Genomic DNA, 24,539 nt, shown 5'->3' with positions numbered 1-24,539 from the left:
TCCCTGTTCTTGGGCATGACTTTGTGCCAGGCATTGTACTGTTTCCATCCTTCCCAATTAAGGAGAGGTAGAACTGCATATGTGGAAGAACACACGCTTGGGAACTGGACAGGTAGGGTTTAATTCCTGGTGTGGCTATTTACAACTTGTGTAATCTCAGGCCAATTACTTAACCTTTCTGATATGGTTTCCTCAACTGAAAACAGGGTTTACTGTCATAAAATAGGATCAGCACACTGTAGGTGCTATTTATTCAATACTGATTAAGTCCTAGGCACTGGGGAGGATCACCATCAGCCAGAATAAGTTAGGTTATGCTGCTGTAACAAACAACTGCTAAATCTCCCTGGTTTAACACATGTTTAATATTTGCTCACACTACTTTTACAATGCAGGTTACTTGGGCCAGTTCTGCCATCGTTACAGAGGCCCAGGCTGGATGATGGAGGCTCTATATCTGTTCTTCATGGTTGTTGTGAGTGCCAACATTGCATTTTCAGGATTGTCAAGACATGGGCATGTACCCATTGGTCCTTCAAAGTTTCCACCTAAAAGCAATGCACATCACTGCTCTCATTCCATTGGTCTAAGTAATGTGGCCACATTTAATTTCAAGAGATGGGGTAGTGGATTCCTACCATGTTCAGGGGCTTCCCTGGTGGCTCAGATGGTAAAGAATCTGCCTGCAATGTTGGAGACCTCGGTTCGATCCCTGGATTGGGAAGATCCCCTGGAGGAGGGCATGGCAAGCCACTCTTGCTTGGAGAATCCCATGCCCAGAGGGTCACAAAGAGCTGGATACGACTGAGTGACTAAGCACAGCACACCACATCCCTGGGAAGGGAAAGACCCAGGGTTAACAGTTTTAATTACCACTACAGACATGATCCGTTTACCTGTAAAACAGATCCAGTAATCTATACTTCAAGAAGAAACTGAAGCTCTGAGAGGTTAAGTCATTTGACAAATGTCACACAGCCTAGCCACTAGGAAGCCAGGCTCAACCTGCATGTTATTTATACTGACTTTCTAATCTACATATGCAAAGTCTACAGATTTTGTATAAAAGCAGAATAGTTGCAGGAGGCAGGCAGGGAGACCCTGCAAGGGTGGAGGACACATTATGGTGACTAGTGTTACAGGCTATTACTCTGGCAGCGCAGAGGGGGCTTGCAGGGAGGACGTGCTGTTGCGGGATCCAGGGTAAGGTGATAAGGTATAGACAGGCCTGAAGACAGCAGGAATGCAGAGGGATGAACCTGAGAGCTGCGGAGGAAGGGCGAGTCCGGCTCACTGGTGAAAAAATGAACCACCACGCCATCTGCAGAACGCACCCGACATTCCTCACCCCTCACTCTTCCCATCCCAGTCTGGTATACCACACTATTGAAACAACTCCCGAAGCCTTCTTTTTCTCTTGCCTTCTTCCTTATTTTCCCTTGCTACTTCTTAGAAGGTGGCAGTCTTGCCACAGTCGTAGCCGTTCCTGCCTGACCCTCGCTTGTGGGGGTGGGGTGCTGGGTACCATCTCCAGGATCTGGCCATTTCAGTTAAAGGAGAAATACAAACGCCCAAGGGGCCAAGAGGCCTGCCTATCGCCTCTGGCTTAGCCAGTCTCAGGCCCTGCTCCATCCGAGGTCCCTGGTTTGCCCACCTCCAAACACAGCCTTGGCGGGCAGGGTAGGCGCCCAGCTGCATCCAGGCACCTCTAGCGACCCAACTCTCCTCCTCTCCCAGGCGGGAGTCCTGGATAGTGTCGGAAGGCTGCAGTGCGGCGACCGGCCGCAGATTCAGCCTCGGAGCCTCCCTTCCTCCCCGCCTTAGCCTTTCTCCGGCGAGGGCGCGGGGCCGAGGTCAACGCGCCCCTCTTGGGGTTTTCAGGGGCGCGCAGCTGCCCCGACCCCGGCCCGGGAGAGCAGCCCTTCGCCAGCCGGGATAGGGGTCTGCGAGGCGCGGGTGGCAGCCTGGGCTGAGCGCGAGGGGGTGCGCACCGCGGCGGGGGAGGGGGAGCCGTGACTCACCGCCTGTAACCCAACACCCGCGCGCCTCCCCTCCCCCACCTCTCCCCGTCTCCGGCCTGGCGGCCGCGGCGACACCCAAAAGAAAATGAAGGGGCGCCCGAGCCCGCAGCGCCCCCGGCCGGATCGCCAGCGGGCCCCGGGGGCCCCCGGCTCCGAGCGCTCTCGTCCACCCGGCCCCGGGGCTCGGCGAGCCGCCGCCGTCGCCGCAGCCAGGGCGCGAGCAGGAAGGGAGGCCGAGCGGCCGGAGCCGGAGTCCGAGGAGGCGGCGGCGGCGGAGAGCCCGCGGTAGCGGCGGCGGCTGCGGAGGGCGAGCCGGGGGAGGGGGCGCCCGGGCTGGGAACCCCCCCGTCTCTTTCCCAGCCGAGCGAGGACAAAGCCCCCTGGCCGCCGGCACGGCCTAGCCGGCGCTGCACAAAGGGCGAGTCGCGACACGCTTCCATCCCCCTCCCAGTTCGGGGTGGCCCCGGGCCCGGGAGGCGGGCGGGAGGTGGGGGGAAGCCCCGGCCGCGCCGCCCCTAGCCCCCCTCCCCGGGGGCCGGCCCGCGCGCCGCCCCCGCCCCCGCGCCCGCCCAGTCTGCGCGTCCTCCCGGGGAGGGGTCTGGGGGCGCGGCGCCCCACATAACACTCCCCCTCCTGCGCTCGGAGCCACCCCTCTCCCCTCCCTTCTGCGAACACCACCGCCTCCCCTGCCACCGCCGCCACCTCGCCCGACGCGCCGCAGCTCGCCGCGGCCGGTGGGCGGTGCGCGGATCGTGCGCGCCGGGGGCGCCAGATGTGCAGTCCCCGCCGCCGCCAGTGACCCAGCCGCAGCCCCGGCGGGAGCCGGCCGCCTTCCCGATGCTGCGGGGGCGACCTTGAGCGCGCCCCGCTTTCTCTCGGCGGGGACCCCGACACCGCGAGCGCTGTGCTCGGTCCTGCCCTCTCCGGCCCGGCTTGCCCTGCATTCGGACATGGAGGGGGCCGCTGCGCCCGCGGCCGGCCCGGACTTGGGGCCGGGGGCGCCAGGCTCTCCGCCGGAGGCGGGGGCGAGTGCAGCCCCCTCGGCGGCGACCCCGGAACCCAGGAAGCCGCACGGTGTGAAGCGGCATCACCACAAACACAACTTGAAGCACCGCTACGAGCTGCAGGAGACCCTGGGCAAAGGCACCTACGGCAAAGTCAAGCGGGCCACCGAGAGGTTTTCGGGCCGAGTGGTGAGTTGGGGGGACACCCGGCGGGCTCGGTCTAGACGCGGCTGGGGACGCAGCGCTCACGCGACGGGGTTTGGGGGCGCAGAGGGGGGGTCTCTGGTCCGAGAGGGGGCTTCCCCGGAACCCCCAGACAGATTCCTCACTCTCACCCCCGCCCCCGCCGCTCCAGCCCCCCGTGGCTCAGGCGTGTCTTTCTCCCGAAACACTTGTTACATCCTGTCTGCGCATATTTTGGGGGTTTTGATCCCAGCAGCAAAGTAGTGTTTATGATTTGCAAACACTTTGCACCATCGGGACCGTTGGGGTCTCCCTCGCGGGCACGCATTCGTGCCCTGGAATGCCTTATTGCTGTAACTCCACACACAGCCACATCCGCAGCTCGGAGCTGGTTCGCCTGGTCCCGTATCCTATGGATGAATGAGACCCCCCCCCCCCCCCATCCCCCGCTCCCCTTCATCCTCCCAGTCCCCGTCGCCGCGGTGCTGAGGTCGCTGCAAGGGAGGACGAACTCCTGCCTGTTTTTAAGAGAGAAGGTTAGGGAATAGAAGTGAAGGTTCAACACTCATGCCTGAGGGTTGTGACAGTTTGCTGCTGGCTTCTGGAAGGACTGAAATGCCTAGGGCATGGATAGCCACACTGAGTTGCAGATTCAATGGCCTTTCAGGCCCCGGCTGCAAGACTGCTGTATTGTGTAAGGGGTCTGACCCAGCCTCCCCACTCTTTGTGACAGCTGTAACCCTGCCAGGGTCCTAAGGCCATTTACTCAGCCCCAAGTAACATCTTGAGTGCTTTGGAGTCTTTGCATTGTCCCAACTTTGGCTTGTTGTCATTTTCCTTTCTGCAGAACAGGCCCTTGCAATCCACGCTGCTTGTGGCTAGAGGGTTGGGTTTAAAGTGACTGACTATTGCAGAAAGATTTTGTGTGGTGTGTGGCAGAAAATTAACATGGTTCTTTCATTTTCAGCGTTATCAGATGGATTTTAATCGATTGAGGGCCAAAGTCAGGAAGTAATTATGAAACTCCTTGTGCACACTTTTGGGGGGTGTTTGGGAGCCCAGGGTTGCTTATAAACTTAACAAATGATCACAGGGGAAAAGCAAAATGGGCTGCTGAATAAAGTAAGTGGTGGGTTGATGTCAGTATTTTTCTTTTGCATCTGTGCAGTGACAGTTCTGTGGACAAAACCTGACACCAATCAGAAAGTTCAGCCAGCCCAATTCTCAAATATTGGTTTATCTGGATAATTCCTTCATTCTAGGCTTCACTCTTTGGGTTGATACAGCTTTATCCCAGATCCTAAAAATTAAAGTCCATTATAGATTAACTGGAAATTTGAGAGATTGTACATAGTATTTTAAAGCTGTCTCCTATCAACAAAATCTATAGCAAGTAGTCGAGAGGGCAGGTGCCATTTTTGTAGATTGAAAATTTTCAAGAGGAGATGCAGGAATGTCCTTTGAGGAGCACACTCGAAGGTCTGTGGAAGAGGAGGCTGAGAAACGTGCGCTTCATTCATGCTTTTTGTCTGAGGTGATATTCCCCAGGCTGGATGTTGAATAAGCAAAACCTAAGCCTAGCTCCTTGCTCATGTTGTCTTAATAGCTGTTGAAGAATCATGCTGGGAAGTTCGAAAGCGGAGTAATGAAAACCAGACGCGGTTGGAGCTGCAGGTTGAGGATGTGAGCTTGTGAGGGGTTGAGTGGTAAGGGTGTGTCTGGGATCTGTGAGGGGGCACAGACTCCGGAAGGCTGAGTAGCTTGCCGCCAACTGCAAGAGTGAAAGCTTGTCTTATGGCAGACATCTTTCTGAGCTTCACTGGGGCCTCAGGTATTCCCTCTGATAGCTGTCTGATCCACGGACTAGGATAGAACGAAAGGGACTGATTGCATCAGTAGGCGCGAGCCTGCCTTTCTCTTGTGGTGGGTGTCTCTTTCCCTTTATTTGCAGAAACTCTGAACATTCCTTCGGAATTTAATCGAATGGCCACTAGGGGGCGCCCTGAGAACGGAAGAGGCTCATTTCACAACAGCAAGCTGTTGAGTCCTCCTCTGTTGTCCAGCTCTCCGTTCAGTTTCCCATTGTGCTACTCATTACAGCTCAATCTCTTGTTTTACTCAAAGATTATGTAAAGATTCTCAATCTGGTAGCAGATCCACATCCAGAAACTGGCAATCCCCAGACTGCTTTCTACCTGATAAGCTTAGGATGTTAGCAAAATCATCTAAGTAGATGCATTAAGCAGATGAGAAAACAGATTGAGTGAAGGGAAGGCTTCCTTGACTTCAACTCCGTCCCCTCAGCCCCCCTCGTGGAGCACACTGCTCACAGATGGTGTCAGACCTTAAGTGAGAAACAAATTGTCAGGTGGAAAATTCCCTATGCCTGACTGGACAGAAAATAAAACATACGTTAGAAAAAATTGGTCAGCAAGTTGTTCTTGCCTGTACAGTGCTTGGTGACTCAGAATCTGTCAAGAGCAGCAAGAAATTTTCATCTGAAGTGTGACTTTGGAGTTTTCTTGTGGTTCCAAGGATACACTGAATATCCACTTGCTTTTGAGGTGCGATTCCAAATTCAGAGCACATTGTCTCAATTCTGCCTTTTAGGTCTTTGGGTAGAATTGCAAAGTGATGCTTTATTTTCGTTTGTACTCAAGCCTTTCCGAGCACTTTCCAAGAGGCGCCGCGCCGTTCAGCTGCTTTGCCAACGCAAGTGGCCCAAGTACAGTGCTGGGTGTTAGGCTGCCTGAGATGCTATGAAATCAGCACCCTTGAGACAGAGAATTGTTTAAGAATCTTGTGGCTTTTAATTGCACGTCTGGAATGGCCTTCTGAGTCAAACAGCACACCACGGAGCATCAGCATTCTGTGAAAGGCAGTTCGGAAGAGAGAGTTTGCAGAATCAGGAACTTGGAGTCAGCTGGTCCAGTCCTCTATGTGGTCCAGGCATTCTCCAGGCATCCTTTTCATCCCAAATGTAGTCTTGCTGCTACTGTCTGGGCATGTCTATGAGAAAGGACTCAAAGTGGCTTCTTCCAGAGTTTATAAGCTGCACAAGTGAGGCACTCTGGCAGAAGGACTAAGAGCCCTGGCTTATATTCAAATCCTGACTGATTGCTGACTAGCTTTGTGACTTTGGGCAAGCTATGTTAACCTTCAGAAGCCTCCATTTCCTCATCTGTAAAATGGGCTAATATAGTACCACCTCATGAACTAGTTGTAAGAATTGAATAAAATAACCTATATGAAAGTGAAAGTTGCTCGGTTGTGTCTGACTCTTTGTGACCCCATGGACTATACAGTCCATGAAATTCTCCAGGCCAGAATACTGGAGTGGGTAGCTGTTCCCTTCTCCAGTGGATCTTCCCATCCCAGGGATTGAACCCAGGTCTCCCACATTGCAGGTGGATTCTTTGCCAGCTGAGCCACCAGGGAAGCCCTTAGAAAGCCTTAAAAGGGGAAATTAGCAAATTCAGTTTCTTTTTTTAGCAGATTTTTTCCCCCTTCATTTCACTTGGACTTTCATTTAGGTTTTAAGACCATCAGAGAGGCATGATGCATTGGACAATTAACTCACTCAGAGAGAGGTAGGAGAAATAAGCAACTTTTCAGGTTAATTAGGGAAGTGCACCCATAGGAAGCCAAGACCATCAGCCAGATTCTGATAGGATCTGAACACATTTCTAAGGCCTTGAATTTGGGCTTTGTTTATTGCACAACTTTCGTTTTGATACAGTTTCGGGCAGGGCTGCAGAGCGGGCCCTGTGTTATAACATGGCATTTTCTTTGAGCCAAGCTCCCTGGACCCTCAGGCTGCACTGAGAATTGCCAAAAAATCCAAGAGCAAAAATAAACAACGTTTTGGGGAGAGGTGTTATGCGATCAGCTCACCGTCAACTAAGTTCAACTCTCTCTCTGCTCCAAGTTATCTCTTGTGAGTAGTTTGAGGTGTGGTGTGAGCAGGAAGCAGGTCTCCGGGAGGGTCTGGCATGGGAATGGCAGAGCTGGTGGGTCAGTTGTGCCCCCAAATTACTATGATGCCTTGGGATGGGTGATGGAGCATCCTTACCCGGCAAAGCAACTGATTTGACTAAAAGTGGGCATTTTAAGCACTGGCCCAAAGTTATTCATAGCTTGATGCTGGAAAACTGCAGCTCAGGGGTGCAAATTAGTAAGCTGGCCTGCCGAACCAGGGGTGGATGACTGTCATATGCAGGGTGGCTGGGGTACCATATTGCAGCTAAGGCCCAAATCCAGTTTTAAGGTATAAGGGACCTCGACAGATGTGTAGTCCAAACTTTTCATCCATCCTTAAGGTGAGAAAAATAAGGCACAGAATTGTCAAGTGACTTCTCTGAGGTTGCACAGCTGGTAACTGAGTAGGCTGAGTCCAAAAAACCCGATTCTTCATTTGGTATTTCTCCATCACTCATTTAATACATCTTTACTAGAACAAGACATGATCTTTACTCTTAAAGAGTTTATAATCTAAAAAAAAAAAAAAGAGTTTATAATCTAGTAGCAATGATGAAATGTACTTACAAATATTGAACTAATTCTGCTCAGTTCAGCAAAGATTTATTACCATCTGCCATATGCTTCTCACCATGTTAAATTCTGGGGCATACACATGGATAAGACCTAAGGAACTTATAGTCTGGTGGAAGAGACAAGAGTGAGCAGTTGCTAGGCTGTGGGTACCTCTTCTGTACAGGAATTGATTACTTCTGGAGATTTTCAAGTTGAAACATAGCTCATTGAAGATCAGTTCATTAACTTGAGTGCCATGCTAGATAGGAACACCCCCTCCCTCAAATGCCACAACTGCTCTTATTACTACCAGCCAATATTTTTGAGAGTTTGGGGTATGTCAGGCTGTGCTAAGTGCTTTACAGATATTTTCTCATGTCTGATTGTCACCATGACCCTAAGAGGCACACACTCACCTCAGACCCATTCAACAGATGGGGAAAACAATACTTGGGGAGTTTAAGTAACTTGCCCAGGGTTAAGTAGCAAGGAAGCATCAGACAAGTCTATTTTGAGACCCACTGCTGCTGGAGACATGGAGAACCTTTTATCTTTGTTGTGACCTCCGGATTTGGATGTGTATTTTGCTCCTATTCAAGAGAACTAGCCATGAGGAGATGCTTTTCCTGAGAGGTTTCTCATTGTTCAGGAAGGGGATTGAGAGAGGGCCAGGGAATACTGTAGGATTAGGGAGGGCAAGGGCTGTTGAAGATGACCCTTGATTTGTATTTCCAAAGACCGAAATATGGAAGCTTTCAGGCAGAGGGCAGATTCTGGGGTGAGCAGGCCAGATGTCTTGGAATATGGGCTTTATGCAGTAGGAGGCAAGGCAGGTAAGATAGGAATAGGGGGATAATAATAACATTTAATAACAATAAATAATAGCAGCTAATTCTTCTTGAGTGCTTATAACGTGCCAGGTCCATTTAACTAATTTAATTCTCATAACAATCCTGTAATCGTCTCATCTTCCAGATGAAGAGGCTGAGTCACAGAGAGGTTCGCTAGCCTGCTGAGGTCACACGCTGCAGCAGAGTCGGGGCCTGGACTCAGGCAGTGTGAACGTGAAGACTGTGGCCAGCTCCCTTCCCCTAGGTGGGCTGATCACAGCAGGGCTCCGAGCCCAGGGATCTGCAGTGCTGGCTTGGAGCAGGGAGCCAACCTGGAGGTTTTCTCAAGAGCTGAGCTATGAGAAGATAAAGATCGGAATGGTGTCAGGGGTGAGGGCGGGGAGAGAGGTCTGCTTGTTGGGCCACGAGTCTGTTAATGAAGCAGGTCCAGGAGCGCTTCTCCTGGGCACACACTGAGTTCTTTGTGCCTTCAGCAGCCTCAGGTTCTGGAATCCCTTGGGGCCCTCTGGAGGTCAGCTGGTTCACTTTGCAGCGACAGAAGTGCTCCCTCACCACTCCAGGATGTCTGATCTCACTTCCTCCCAGGAAGCTGCAGGAGATAAGGATTGAGTCAAGGTGTCTTGTCTGCTGACAAGTCCCATCCAGCCATCTTGGATCTGCTGTCCATTCCTAGCAGAGTGCCAGGCACATAGGAGGTCCCGGGCAAAAGGCTTGTGGGATGGCACAGAAGGGAATACAATAGTGAGTAACTATTTCAGGAGGTATGGGAGCTGTAGGTCATCACCCCTGACCTCAAAGAGCTTTCTGATTTGTGGGCTTGAAAAGACAATGGCTGGAAATGAATGGCGGGTAACATAGCAGTGTCTGCAAAGTCAGGCAGACCCTTCCCTGCTCGAATTCCCATTCGGTCTTGTGCTCGTGGAGAGGAGAGAGCCGTCCTGGCTGTGGCTTCCTGTCCTCAGTGGCCCCGGAGTCAGACAGCTTAAGTCTCATTTGTCTTTCCCACATGAAAGTCCTGGAGCATCTGTAAGTTATGATTTGCGAAGTATCTGCTTTAAAGCAGAATGCATTTATCATCCCGCCAGCCCAGACGACACTGTGCAGTGCAGGAATGAGAAGATCCCAGGCCCAGGGCCCAGGAGGGGCCGGGCCAGATGACCCACCCGTGAGTAGAGTCTGGCTGTATTGATAAAATTCTCTGGAAATGGTCCAGAGGCAGCCAGATGTTGACTTCACAGTGAGGCTCTTCAGTAAACTTTTAACTGCATGTTCAACCCGGGGCTGGGCTAAAGATTCCCTATCATGAAGACACAGCCTCCACTGGGGTCGTCCCATCTTTTCCTTTCCTTCTGGCAAGGTATATTTCCCGAGGGCTTCCTAAAGTGCCCAGGACAGTGGGAAGTTTCAGAACAGAATATGACAAGTCCTGCCATGGAGGTACTGAGGACTTAGTTGGGGCGTGTCATGAACACATCTGGAATAACTGAGCACAGCACAAGGGTATGAATGAGGAGGAAGAAATGGCTGTAGAATCAGACAGACTTGGGTTCCTATTCTCCCCTGCGGCTCAGCACCTGGATGATCCTGGGCAAAATCACATATTTCCTCTGAGCTTCTGTTTTCTCTTCTAGAAAATGCGGCTGCCAACATGCAACAAAGTGGGATTGCCATGAGAAGTAGGACTGGGAGCCTTCCGATGCAGAGCTTGTGCATATTAGGCTCTTGGAAATCAGAGCTAGTGAGAAGTGCAAGCAATGAGCACCTTGGTGGCCTTCTTATTCCTGGTCGTGGCTGTCCCTGCTTTAAACTTTCGCATGGGTGGCTGAGGACTTAAACTCTGAATTTGCATATCCTTCAAGTCCTGCCTGGCTGCCCAACTCTTGCTTCCATATCCTCTTGTCTTGGGCCTGTATCAGTTTCCTCCAGAGCTTGTGGGTTTGATGATTTGTCTGTACACACACCCTCCCCTTCCTCCCCCATTAGGAGGGAGGCAGGGTCACTGTCTTACCACTGCATCCTGGCCTGTAGCCAGGCAATATAGTAGATGCTCAGTGTGAATGAATGAATGAATGAATAAACAGCTGCATGAAGAGTGCACCAGCAGTCCTGAGAAGGGAGGGGTCTGTGGAGGTGGGAGGCAGCAGGGAAGGCCCCTTGGCCCCCATCCTCCCCCTTTTCCGGGTCACCCCCCTCCTTATCACCCTTTGGACAGCTGTGGAGGGTCGGCCCAGCATGGCCAGGTGCCTCTCCATCATAGCTCTGCGCTGAGGCTGCAGGGAGGAAGAAGGGAGCTGATTCCCACCCTTGGCGGCTGCTTCCCGCAGTTCTTTGCAACTCTCTGGTCTCCCTGGTCACTCCCACACTTCCGGGAGCCACCAGCAACCGCCCCCCTTCACTGCATCCCCCACCCTGTCTGAGAATCCCCGGTGATCAGCTCTGGGAGTAGGCAAGCTTGAGATGCAAAATGCATTTGCAAGATTTTCAAAACATTTTCTCCCTGGGTTGTAAATCAAGTACTTAAAGAATTGTAAACCAGCTGGAGTGCAGAGTTAATGTATGTCTGGAAAAAAACACCGTCGTGATTTGCCTTTAAAACTTGAGAAAAGAATTCCACTTGGTTTACTTTCATTAGAGGTATTGAGGGGCAGCCGGAGGTGTTTAATGGGAGGGTGCTAAGAGGCCGCCATGGTTGGTTCCCTCTTTCCCTGGAAGGGAGGGGAAGGGCGGTGTCCAGATGGCTCAGAGCGCAGCTTGCATCTCTGTGGCCAAAGGGGCAATTCCCCAGCGTAAGAAAAGGGAGCTGCTGCTTTGTCAGTGTTTCCTTACGATCCCGTCCCCTCCCGCTGGTGTCACACTTTGTGTATCGCTAGTTCTTCTGACTCTAAAGCCACGGAGGCAACTGATGGGTGCAGGTTGGAGGGAATCCTTGCTGGCTGTTGTCATTTCATTGTGATTGGGCTCAGTTCATGTATGATTCACCCCAGCTGCCAAGGACACTCATAACCCCAAGCTCCTACAGGAAGGTGGAAGGAAAGTGTACAAAAGGAGTGGTTCTGAGTCTGCCTCTGGAGCCAGGCACTGGGGTTTGAGACCCTGCTCTAACATCCTGTGTAAATTTGAGACTCAGTTTCTTCATCTATGAAATGGGGAGTGGTTGTGAGGATCAACGAATTGTCTGTCGAATTCTTAGAAAAGTGTTTGGCCCATAGAGAAATGTTATTCTTGAAGGAGCCCTCTTCTTGGGAAAGGCGGGACAGGGGCTCAGCTGTCTTTGTATCTCTAGCAGCCTGGGCACGGGACAGCACACAGTAGGTGCCCCAGTGTTGAATCCCTTTTCTTCACCTATAAATCGAGAGACCAAGACAAAATGCTCAGCAAGGTCCCTGCCAGCTCATAGGAAGAGAATCCTGGGATTTGCTGAATGGAACTGATGAAACAGACTTCATTTCCTCTTGCCTGGTTTTTGGCAGGAGGTCTCTTTGTTGCGGGAAAGGGAAGTATCTTTGGCTCCCCAAACCCTTTTAAGATTGTTTGGTGCAGGCTTTGTCAAGTGTAGGGAGAGCCTGCATTTCCTTTCAGCTCAAGGCAGACATTGCTTTTTAAGCTTGTTTATGAAGTGGGTTCTGGACAACCCATGTGAGTTAGAAAATACTTTCAAAGAAGCTATCAGTTTTCTCATCTATAAAATGGCATGATGGTAGAACCTACTTCCCAGGTTGTCAGGGACTGTGCCAAGAACAGTGCCTGACATGTAGCTGGTTGTCAATAATTATAGACTGTTATTATTCAGGATTCAGAGGAAGGCAGTCTCATGTTCTGCTGGGTTGCTTGATGGGATCTTCACTCATTCCTTGGGTACTTTTAGTTTAGGGGACTTTGCCTTGGAGGCTGGAGGCCTGTGGCCACCTCTGCTCTCTGTTGTGCATTTGGGTGTCCCCGTGCTTTTAGCAGTGATGGGGGCATTCGGCATCCAGGGAGTTCCTTCATCTGGGGGACAGGTGGGTGGAGGCAAGGCTTCAAGGAGGAGGCCCTCTCCCCACGGAAAGGCATGTTTTTGGCAGCCTCATTTAAAAGGCAGAATAGATGCTCATGTTTACTACTCTGCCATCCTTAAAGATGAAGTCACGCCATCAGACTCACTTCTGTGGAGCAGTTTATATCCGCCAGGCCTTGGGGTAAGTGTGTTGCCTGCATCGTCTCACTGAATTCCTGGTCATTCTTAGACCCTCCCTCCTCCAAGAGAGATGCTATCACAGCCCCCATTTTACTGCAGAGGGAACTGAAGCCCCCAGGGATGCACTGTCTGTGACGACCTGGGGATGATGGCTGGAATGAAACTCACGTCTGTCTGAGCTCTCGGCTGTGACTCTAGATGGCTTCCAAGAAGTAGAAACAGGTGTCAGTTTTCCTTCTGCCTCTCCCAGGTCGCACGTTTAAACATATTTGTGCACATTTTGGCTGAGCTCTTGTTCTGTGCCAGGCACTGTGTGGGCACTGGGGTGGCCGGGGCAAGGGGACAGAGTATAGCCTCTGCCCCAGAGGAACTCAACCAGCTCTGGGTTCTAGAACATGCAGCTGCCCTTTGTCATTTCTACATCCCCAGCCTCCCAGCCTTTGTGGTGCGCACTTACCCCTCCCGCCCGTCTATTGAAGGAGACCCATTCCCTGTTGTGTGTTTTTTCCCTTTCTCTCATCTCTTAGAATTTCATCTCTTTGTATTAGATACTTTGGTTATACAGCCTTGACTTTCTGGTTATCAACTAGAAGAGCTGCCAGCAAACTTTGAGAAGCTCTCAGCGGTCCTTGATGTAACATTCCAGCTTGTCTAGCTCTGGGTAGACTAGAAAGTGAATCTTTCTCACTTAGCAGAAGCCGTGGGAGGGAAGAGACTGAGACTTGGGTTGACCTGGTGAGCTCAGCCCAGCACATGGATGTGTTTGAATGGAAAGGCAGGATGCACCCGCTCAGGAGAACCTCACTTTGCGTCTTCCTCACAGTTAATTGATCTCTGTTTCCCAGGCAGAATCAAATGGAATGCTCTGGGAGGGAATCAGTGTGTGAGTGGGCATGCTGGCAGCTGGTGGTATCAATCCTGGAGATGGGAGGGATGAAGTGGAAATCTCCACTGATTCGTAGCCACCTTCTTGAATGTGTAGGAAGGTCCAGAGTGGAAGGACGATCCTTTCCCTAATGATCATAATAGCAGGAAACACGCATTGAACGGTGCATGTATGCCAGGCACTGTTCTAACCACTTTAGGGGCCTTCTCTCCTTTGAACCTGCATTATTAGTATGTTCATTTTGCAGACCGGGAAGGAAAGTCTTAGAGAAGTCACATGACTTTCGCAGAGTCATGGAGCTGGGCTCTAGGCCTGGGCCATCTGCCTTCAGGTTCGAGGTAGTAATTGCTGGGCCTCTCACAGGTGTGGATCCTTGGAATCTTCTGCAGCTTCCTGCTTTGGTTCTTCACACACACTTAGGGGCCAGGGGTGGAGTCCCACTGAAGCCAGCCAGACTCACTGTTGTCTCCGGGCTTGTGAAAATAGCAACTGGAGGAACTTGTTTCTGTGAAGCCAGTTGTTCCATGTCTTACTCCTGGTGCCTGGTTCCGTGTCTGGTGCACAGGAAGAAGGCGGTCCATGTTGGTTGAATGGCTGTGGAGTGTTAGGAGTCTGGGGATGTGGTCAGGAAGCTTGGGGGCTGGTTCCTCCATTGCACCATGTGAGCCGCTTGACCTTGGGAGAATTATATCCCCTTTTCTGTACTTCTTCAGCTACTTTCTCTGTGAGATGAGCGTTCTAGGATTGATTTGGACTTCCACTCCAGCCCCATCCAGATTCTGCAATTGGTGAGCCTTTAGGTCTGGTCTCCAAATTGCTTCAAAGTGGGAGTCACTGAATCCTCCGTTGTTGGTCTCCCTTCCCTGGAAGGCGGGCTCTCCCAAGGCTTGGATTTTCACCAGTTTTGTCTCCTGGTGTAGCCCAAGTGCCTCGCACAGTGCCTGGCAAATCAGTATTGTTGACCTGCCTGCATGCATGCCTGAATGAATGATTGCAGGTATCTCTCTTGCTGATGAAATCTCAGGATATCAAAAATTCTGTCACTAAAGCCCAAGAAGAAAGTTAAGGAGCAAAAGTATAATTTTCCAGGAAAAACACCCTCTTTATAAAGCCAAGATGCAGCCGAGATGGGGACAGTTATTATCCCTGCTAGCCGAGGGATTAGGGAGGCCGGCAGGATTCCTCGATTTTTCATCATCTGGTGATGCTTTTTGCAAACCACAAAGAAAACAAAACAAAAACAAAAACTCTCCCATCCCTCCCCTCCCCACCCCACCGCCTTCTTTAATGTCAAGCTGAAAGAGCCCTTGCTGGTTGAAACAGCTCATGAAGGAAGAAATTATAACAAATATTTTGCATTTCTCTGGTGGCGGCACAGTCTGAATTCCTTTCAGCCCCACAATGAGTTCTAATTTTATGAAATGTTTGGATTAGCCACCAATTTTCCGGTGGAATTTAGGAGGCTTGTATTCGTACTTATGCTTGAAGCAAAGAAATCTCGTAAAATCCATGCAAGGCCCAGTGGGATGTTGTAGCCAAGGACAAAATGACCGTCAGCGGAATGACGGGACGAGAGAGATCTCTTTGGCAGCTGTGGGCAGGCTTGGTGGATCATGGGATGTTCTTGAACCACGGTCTCTGGGGCTTGGCCGGGCTGCATACCACTTCCAACTGATCGTGGCCTATAAAAATTCCAGCCCAAGTACAATGCCTTGTACCTGACCTTGTTCTTTCGATTCCCAGAGCCAGAGAATGTTAGAGCATCTGGTAATTGGGTGAGAGGCATTTGATAACACATGGTGCTTGACCCCCCTCACCCCCCGGCATAGCACTGAGTGCCTTGTGTTATAATTTCCCGTTTACTAATCTCTTTCCTCCTCCAGACCTGCACTGTCTCTTGTGGACACATATGCCTATTAAAATTAACATTCATTACAATGAAATAAAATGAAAACCTTAAGTTCCTTAAGCCACTTGGTAAGTGCTAGATAACCCTACGGGGCCAGTGGCAACCATCGGACAGTGTGGGGAAGATAATTTCCATCATCACAGAAAGTTCTAAAGGATGGTGTTGCTCTAGAGGCTGAGCTTAATGACAGCATGCTCCATCCGCTTCCTTGTTTATTAGCTCCATTCATAGCTCTTGTCACCATCTGTAATTACCTCTAAGCAACCTCATTCATCATCTTTTCTGCATTTCCAGGGTCTAGTACAGTTACCTAGTATATAGTAAGCATGGTGAAGATTTTGAGTAAATGAATGAAGTTGTCTGTCTGATTTAGCATCACTTTGCATGTAGCTGCCATATAGCAGACCTTGACTGAATACTTACAGAGTTGTAACGCTTGAATGGATTCACCTGATACCTGTCCAGCATGTAGTATATGTCAGGCATACTCTGTGCAAGGCTTAAAGGCTGTGATGGTGAGCAAATGGACATGACTCTAGTTAAGGAGCTTAGCCAGTCTAAGGGCTCTTAGATTTGCAGGGACATGGGAGTCTCTGGGTGTGCCTGTTAAAATGTACCATCCTTCACACCCACCCCAGAGAGCTTGGTCTAGCGGGGTAGGGGGACTTATGGAGACCTGGGAGTCTTCAGCAATTTAACCAAATACCACAAGGAAGTGTGATGGGGTTGGTCCATGGTGTGTCCTTGGGAAACACAACAGTGGGAAGCTCTCTGCATTCATCTGAGGATATATCACCCCACTTTCTTCACTCCACACCTTTTGTGATAACTGGAGCCCTCCTAAGACCGCAGACCTTTATATTGGAGCCATAGTTTGAGATCTCTTTGTCTGTTATTATCCCATGGAGGAATAATAATAATAGCAAACAATTACTTAGCAGGAATTGGGTCAGGCAGTAGTCTAAGCTTGTTGAATCACTGACTTAATTCATGGTCCCCCTAAGAGATGCCCAGCATTATCATCCCCAATTGACAGTGGATAAACTGAGGCACAGAAAATTAAGTCACTGGCCCATGTTGACACTACTTGCAGGTGGAATTCCAACCCTGAAGTGCTGTGCATCTGCTGCTCTCAGTCACTGGGCCTTGAGCTGCTGCTCCCCAAAAGTCAAATGTGCCTTTATATCCTTTTCTGCCAGTTACTCAGAATCAAAGTTCCAGGTATATTTATGAAATGCCTGTTTAGGGACTTAACACGTGTAGGCCTTAGGAACTCTGTGGATCTACAAATGCCCATCCCTGGCTTCAGGGAGCATAATTCGTTCAGACATTCCCTTGGGCTTAAGATGACCTTGCCCTGTGTGGTGCTGGAAGGTGAAAGAGGCTTGCAGCTCATAGAGGAGACAGAGGCAGGGGCAGGGACCTCCCAAGAAAGTGTTGCCCCCAGGTTAGGTTGTCCTCTGGACAGGAAGAGCAAAGCAAATCTTACCAACTAGCTGTTCCCTCATTTTGCTGCTTGGGACTCCATTCTTTACATAGTTTTGCTATAGAATATGCCTATTTCGGGGCTTCCCCGGTGGCTCAGCAGTAAAGAATCCGCCTGCAATGCAGGAGCCCACAGGAGACGTGGGTTTGATTCCTGGGTGGGGAAGATTCCCTAGAGGAGGGCATGGCAACCCACTCTAGTATTTTTTTGCCCAGAGAATCCCTTGGACAGAGGAGCCTAGCAGGCTATAGTTCATAGGGTCGCAAAGAGTCAGACATGACTGGAGCGACTTAGCACACAAGCCCATATCACCCAGTAGGGGTTCTGAGTGTGGATATTTTGTGTGTATGATGGGGGGGATTCAACATAAGGAACGATGTGCCCTTTCCCCCCACCTAGCAAGGCAGGCAACCCCTTAGAGTTGAGAGATGCCAGAACTCCTGACCCTCTTGGGAGAACCTTGAAAGAAGGAGAATAAAGTGAGCTTGGTAGGATAATCACCCTCCGTAAGTGTTTCCATGCCTCATTCCATTTCACAGTGACTCTGTCGTGAAGTGACCATTATCCTTACTTTGCGCTTAGAGAAGTTGATCCTCAGAAAGGGTAACTCATCTGCTCAAGGAAGCAGGGTAGCACCTGAGTTAAAGACTCAGGCACATTTGACCCCACTGTGGGCTCTTCCCCCTACACTGTGGGTTCTCCATCCCGCTGAGCATTAGAATAGCCTAGGGCTCTTTTAGAAGCTCTCGAGGATGGGGCCCATTTTTGAACAGATGCCTCAGTGCATAGCTGAGTCCATGGTGGAGCCTGTTGACAACAGGGGCCCTAGGGTCTGCAACTCCTGAAGGTGTCCCCTCTGTGCCTGGTCACCCTAGGACCTTGCCCGCAGCAAGGCAAGGCCCCTCCCCTGTGTGGCCTCCTTCCTCCAGGGAGGGCTGGTGGGGCCTAAGCCATCCCACTGGACCTGAGCCGGGGACCTTTTGCTCCGTTGCATCAGAGGCTGCCCGTAAATCGGCAGCTGGCTTGTTTTCTTTTTAGGCTTCAATTGTAGCGACCTTTGTGCGTCTGTTTATTTCAGGGAAATAATTCCATCCTGCAAAATCGATTCCCTGAGTGCTACAGAAGTACATTTGGAGGGACTTCTTTACTGGGGTGACCCGAATTGTCCCCTTTCAAAAGAGGCTACAGCTGTTCCTTGTCTCCCAACCCCCGTCTCCCTTTGCCCTCTGACACTGTCCTCTCAACCTTGTATTTGGAAGGTTTTGCTGCAGGATTTTTACTTACACACATTTCTGCATATGGCCTATTTGTTAATAACAATAATTTAAAAAGCAGTTTCGTAGCATGTACTGTATGTTGGACAGTATTGGGCATTTTTTATACATTGTCTCATTGCATTTCGCCTTTTCTTGGCAATAATGAGTGTAAACACTTCTGAAATCTGGGGATCTTTATCCTTGAGTGGGGGAAGTTACAGTTGTAGCCTGGTTTGCTGGTGTTTTTTGGAGGATGAGGAGAGGGGGCTTCCCGGGTAGCTCAGTTGGTAAAGAATCCACCTGCTGCGGGAGACTCCAGTTCAATTCCTAGGTTGGGAAGATCCGCTAGAGAAGGATTAAGCTTCCCACTCAAGTATTCTTGGGCATCCCTGGTGGTTCAGATGGTAAAGAATCCACCTGCAATGCGGGAGACCTGAGTTTTGTCCCTAAGTTGGGAAGACCCTCTGGAAAAGGGAATGGCTACCCACTCCAGTATTCTTGCCTGGAGAATCCCTTGGACAGAGGAGCCTGGCAGGCTGCAGTCCATGGGGTCACAAAGAGTTGGACATGACTGAGTGACTTTCATTCTTCACTTTCACACACTGGGAGGATGAGATGTCCCATGGACTATAGAAGCTGCCATATTGGGGCAGTTGGCTTGGCTGGGATGGTGGTTGGTCATTGGCTGATTGTACAGAGGAGGGCAGGAAAAGCAGAAAGCAGCCCAGCAGTCTCTAGGATTCAACCTGCCATGAGTCCCAATCAAGAAAGTGGAGAATTATCATTAGTCTGATGCATTGGTCAAGTGGAAATACTGAAAAGTTATAAGAGAGCTCCGTATATATTTTTTCAGGTAATTGAAACTCGTCCATGTACAAGCCAGTGTTTTTAAAAAAATTGTAGCCGTTTCTTAAGGAAATGTTTCTCAAGATTTCTCAAGATGTACACTTCCTTCCTTCTTAAAGCAAAGTACCTCGAAGGTAGTTAAACATTTTCTTGATGTCTTTGGGGGAACTTCTAGACTGTTCTCAGTGCTGTATTGTGGCGATCCCATGCCTGCTGTTCATAGTTTCTCAATCTGCTCCTTCATCAGCTTCCATGACTTTTTGTGACCCTTTTACACGATAATGTTTTTCTTTCACCTCTAGCAAACATAATGCATGCTCGGTAACTGAAAACTCACAAGGTACAGAAAAGTTAAAGATGAAAGGTAAAGCTAGTTACCCTGCCTTGAACCATCAGTGAGGCTGTCTGTAGTGGCTTCCTAGTTTCATGTTCCCACTTCCCTACAGATTTGCCATGACAAGCTTCTTAGAACCATGGTAGCAGGAAGACGCTGGGCGACCATATTCAGGGGCTCAGTGGATAGATTCTGGGCCATTTCTTGGAGTGGCTTTTCTAAGAGTTTGTTTCCCTTCCTCATACAATCTTCAGAGATGAATGGGCCACAAATCTAGAAATGAATCTAGAAATGAACCTAGAGTCTAGAATCGTGACAGTGAATCTAGAAAAGTACTGTTTTCTCATGTAATGGAATGAGCCATTTTGGGGGGAGTTGGGCCAGCCAGACTCACTCAGTTTAGTATGTGGGTGAGCTGGTTCTGTTGATTCAGGGTCCACTGCATTTTCCATTTTGTTCACATTTTGCCTGTGTTCCAGATTGTGGGTTAAGGGATAAATGACTTCGGAGTATTTGGAAAACTAAAACCAGGAGAAAACCTACCTTCACCTCATTCACCTAGGTTGCTCAAGTGACAGATTTTTTAACTTCTGAAGGAGTAGGAAGCAGGATGCAGGGCTTTCCTGGTGGCTCAGTGATAAAAGAATCCGCTTGCCAACGCAGGAGACAGATTCGATTCCTGGCCTGGGAGGATCCCACATGCTGTGGAGCAACTAAGCATGCTTGCCACAGCTATTGAGCCTGTGCTGTAGAGCCAGGGAACCACAGTTGCTGAAGCTTGCATGCCCTAGAACCCGTGCTCCGGCAAAAGGGAAGCCACTGCAATGAGAAGCCCGCATACTGCAACTGGAGAGTAGCCTGGGCTCGCTGCAACTAAAGCCTGCACGGCCACAAAGACCCAGCACAGCCAAAAATAAATACATACATAAATAAAATTAATTTAAAAAAGAGAAGCAGGATGCAGCCTCCTCTTCAGCACGCCAGACCTACTGTCTTTTTGAACATCAGTCTTAGATTAATACCAAGATGGACGCAGAAACACACTTGAAAGCAACTTGCATCGGTCTCCATACATAGCTTACATTTTATGACCTGCTTAGAGATGCAGGGTGCATAAATCTCGGGGAGGACGGTCTTATTTACTTGTTCGTGTTTTCTGCAGATGGGGCGCTTGCATCAGAGCCTGGCTGGCCTCAGATGTCGGCTCCAGGATATTTTAGCTGAACTGTATGAGTCCATTAAACAAATGTAAGAGTTTTGGGGCAAGGAGGGCTGTGTCTCAAACCAAATGTTTTACATGGAGAACATCTGGGGAATATTGGTATTTGTGTGTACAGTACATCAGAAAGCAGCTTGGCGGGCTTCAGCTGGGATGTTTCTGGCCTGTGGTTGCTGGATTTGACAGTTTTGTTGTAAGGGAATGGTTCTTATGAAGTGTTGCCATAAAGGCAAGGCTTGGTCCAGGAAGGGGTGTCCTCGTTTAGCCGTGCACTCAAATTGCTCTGATTAGCTCTCCAGCCAGATCGCCCACGGGGAATAGTTCTATATCTGAGCTAGTTTTCCCCCAAGGTTTAAATGACAGAAAAAGGAAGCTTCGCTAGGACTTGGGGTGTTTCTTCTTTTCCCTGTGGTTCCATTTGATGACACTTGGAAACAGGTATGTCCCAGGTAGTATTGGGTGCACAATTCAGGTACTTCGGTTGAACTTGGGATGTTGCATTGATGACCTGCAGGGACTCGGGGCACTCCTTTCCCCAGTATTAGTTTCCTTCTTCTGCAAAATAAGTAGCCTGCCTTATGGGCTGTAGAAAGTGCAAAATAAAGTGGATGACATTGTATACATGGCAGTTGTTGTTTAGTCGCTAAGTCACGTCCGACTTTTTGTGACCCCATGGATTGTGTAGCCCGCCAGCCTCCTCTGTCCATTGGGTTATCCTGGCAAGAATGCTGGGGGGAGGGGAGCACAATTCAGTTTATAACAACTGGTAAATATTTTATAGGGGCTTCCCAGGTGGCGCAGTCGTAAGGAATCCCCTACCAATGCAGGAGACTCGGGTTTGATCCCTAGATTGGGAAGATCCTCTAGAGTAGGAAATGGCAACCCGCTCCAGTATTCTTGCTTGGAAAATTCCATGGACAGAGGAGCCTGGTGGGCTACAGTCCATGGGGTGGCAAAGAGCTGGACATGACTGAGCACACACACACACATATTTTATAGGGGTGAACATCATTTGGCAGAGAATATAGTTGGACTTCCTGTACCTCTTTTGCAAGATAGATCAAAATGACCTGACTGGACCCCCTGTCAACCAGAAAAGAAAAGGGCAAAACTCCATAATAATTTACTCTGGCTTTATTGGGGCGTGAGAGGAAATTGTAAAAATTAACCTTCCTGGGTCCTGATGATGGTATTTTGACTAGTACTAGTGAAGTGAAGTAGTCAGAGGTCCATCTTATACTGGAGGTGATGGAGAGTAAGGCTCACAACAAGAGGCGTATAAGGGGACAGGGCAGGGTCTCTTTGTTGGGGATGGGACAATTCATACTCTGAGCATAGTGGGACTCGTTTCCGTGTTTAGGAGCAAGAGTGAGACTCAGGGGTGGAGATGGGGAGTGAGGCAGGGAAGGACTTCTCACGAGGCCCTGCCTCTGCACACAGACATCAGTTTCTGCCTGTTACCTCACAAAAGAACCCTTTGCCAGGGACTCAGAGTCCTAGAAAGAGCATCTCCTTGGCCAAACCCTGGGTCACGTGTCTACTCATTGGCACAGGGAACGTGAAGCATCTCGTCTGGTAGTCTCTATAAAACTGTATCCAGTGGGGTAGGGGTGATCCCCAGTGCAAAGTCAGGGTGCTCCTACTAGTAGAAGGATGAACAGGTGCAGGGCAGGACAGAGCCTACTTGTTCTTTGCCCTCTCCAGGGAATTACAAGCAACCGGAAGGGTAGGCCCATGATCTGCTAAACCTTGATCAGTGCCTTATCCAGAGCAGATTTCCCAGAATTGCTTGCTGGAGAATTGACTCGTTGTTGCATCATTTTAGGGGTGCACTTCCCAGACCCTCCTGTCTGATTCTGGCCTTTGTTCAGCTGTGTTGACTGATCCCACAGAGAGCAGCAAGGAACAGCAGCAGTTGTGTTTTTGAAGATGAAATGATTTAAATTAAAAAAAGAAAAGACTTAGGGTGAGGACAAAGCAGTGCAGTGTGGCTTTGGTGGGACCTGCATCTCCAGAGACTCTGATTCAGCTCTTTCTTTTTTTTTTTCTCTAAACATGCACTGAATGCCAGGCCCTGTGCTCCTTGCTTTGTCAGTGTTGGTACCGAATTTCGGAATGTGGTCTTTGGGTTTAGTGAGACCCAGCTCTCCTATTCATTAGTCGTGTGCCCTAGGGCAAGTTATTCACCTCCCTCAGACTCAGTTTAAATTAATCAAGCAAGCAGAAATAATGTTTTAGCAAGACTTTAATGAGTGAGCGAGCGGTGGAGAGGTTTAACAGAGTGGTGCCCAGTGCCTGGCACACAATAAGGGCTTGATAACTGGTGATTATTATGATTACCATTAGCTGTTGTTGTGAATTCTCTTCCAGCCCTTCTGGAGTGGGCACTATTACCACTCCATTTTAAAGACGAGGAATTTCAGGCTCAATAATTTGTGGATAAGTAGGGATTTGACAGTTGAGAGTTCAGCAAGAGAGGAGTCAGTGACAGGAAGCTGGGGGCTAGGTTGGGTGGAATAAGATGCCCTGTTATTGTTTTAGGGTTTTATAAAGGTCTTTTTGATATGCGGGAGGGTCATTTCAGACACAGCTTTTTGGCATTTACAAAACACCAGTCACCTGCTAGGCACTGGAGACATTGCAGTGAATAAAAGATTAACGGTCTCTGTGTAAGTGAAAGCTACAAGTAATGGTGAGTGAGGTTATGAAAGGGGATCTGTGTATGTGCCATGGGGGCTCATTGCAGGGGGTGGATGTGGAGGAGGTGGTCAGCTGGAGAAGTTAGTTGCAGACAGTAATGGAGGGATCTGGGCAGAGGAAATGACAAGCACAAATGTCCAGGGGCATGGACACACCCAGGCTGCTCCCTGAGTCCTTGTGGAGACCAACAGACCCTGCCCCAGTGTCCCCAGGGGTGGGAGTTGAGTGATGGGTGCTGGGTGAGGGTCCCGGAGGCAGCCGGCCTGATGTGGTGGCGGACGCAAGGGGGCTGAGCTTGCTCCTTGAGAGTCGGGCTGTCAGTGCTGGGTGGGGTCTGTATGTTTGTAGCCGGAGGTCCCGCTGTGACAGCATCCCTGGAAGGATGGTAGGGCGGTAATTAGGGAGCTGACAAGCATCCAGATGGATTGTGGGGGTGTGTGTGGGGGGCTGTGGAGTAGGGACCAGCCTGTGAACTCTCTGGCTAATGGACACTGAGAGCCACTGCGAGCTTCCTCAGAAAGAAGCTGCTGCTTCTGAGGAGATGATGAATGAGGCCTCTGGGGGTACCGACTGCAGCCCATCCTCTTCTTCCTTCCTGTCTGCTCTGTCTGTGCACCCTAATTGCTATGCATCCCTTTTCAGACTAAGGGGGATTGAGTCAGGATAAAAATAACTTCTGAAGACTCCCTTCTTTCACTTGTCTGTGAAATCACCCATGGAAAAAAAGGAAAACTTAAAGCCTTGCCCTTTCATTTGTGTGTGTGTGTTATGTGTATCCTACCATCTTAAGACATGAAGAATTTCTTTTCTTTCTTCTGTTCACCTGGATCAGCCACTCAATTAGCTAATTTCCTCTCCCTTTGGAAAACTAATGTTGTTTCTTAGGTGTTTTCTGTCTCTTTTTCATTGGTTCCCGGGGTCACTGATCCAGTGGGAGTCTGAAGTTAAAATTTAAAAGAAGTGTTTTCAGTGAATTAAGAAAAAATGGGATAAGAACCTCCCAGGTATGCCTACTCATGTGTGATATCAAATCAGGCTTCAGGAATTGGAGCAAGGTTTGGACTGAGTTGGATTGCAAACTGCGTCCCTAGCATGTCTGTGTGAGGACAGCTCCCTGGCATCAAATGGAATGAAATC

General features: G+C 49.7%; 1 protein-coding gene across 1 annotated transcript in view; it reads left to right on the top strand.

The window, feature by feature from the left end:
• The first annotated feature begins 2,627 nt into the window (after positions 1–2,627).
• The window catches only part of NUAK1 (NUAK family kinase 1), a 79,376-nt gene continuing 57,464 nt past the window's right edge, over positions 2,628–24,539 (top strand). Inside the window, exon 1 of the mRNA XM_061417188.1 lies at positions 2,628–3,214. Coding sequence (XP_061273172.1) covers positions 2,972–3,214 — 243 coding nt within the window. The 5' untranslated portion in view covers positions 2,628–2,971. The remainder of the gene's footprint in view (positions 3,215–24,539) is intronic.

The sequence above is a fragment of the Bos javanicus genome, chromosome 5, assembly GCF_032452875.1.
Source record: "Bos javanicus breed banteng chromosome 5, ARS-OSU_banteng_1.0, whole genome shotgun sequence".
In the NCBI taxonomy this organism is placed as follows: domain Eukaryota; kingdom Metazoa; phylum Chordata; class Mammalia; order Artiodactyla; family Bovidae; genus Bos; species Bos javanicus.
Note: the sequence above shows the minus strand (reverse complement) of the source record. Positions and strands in the feature narration are given on the sequence as shown.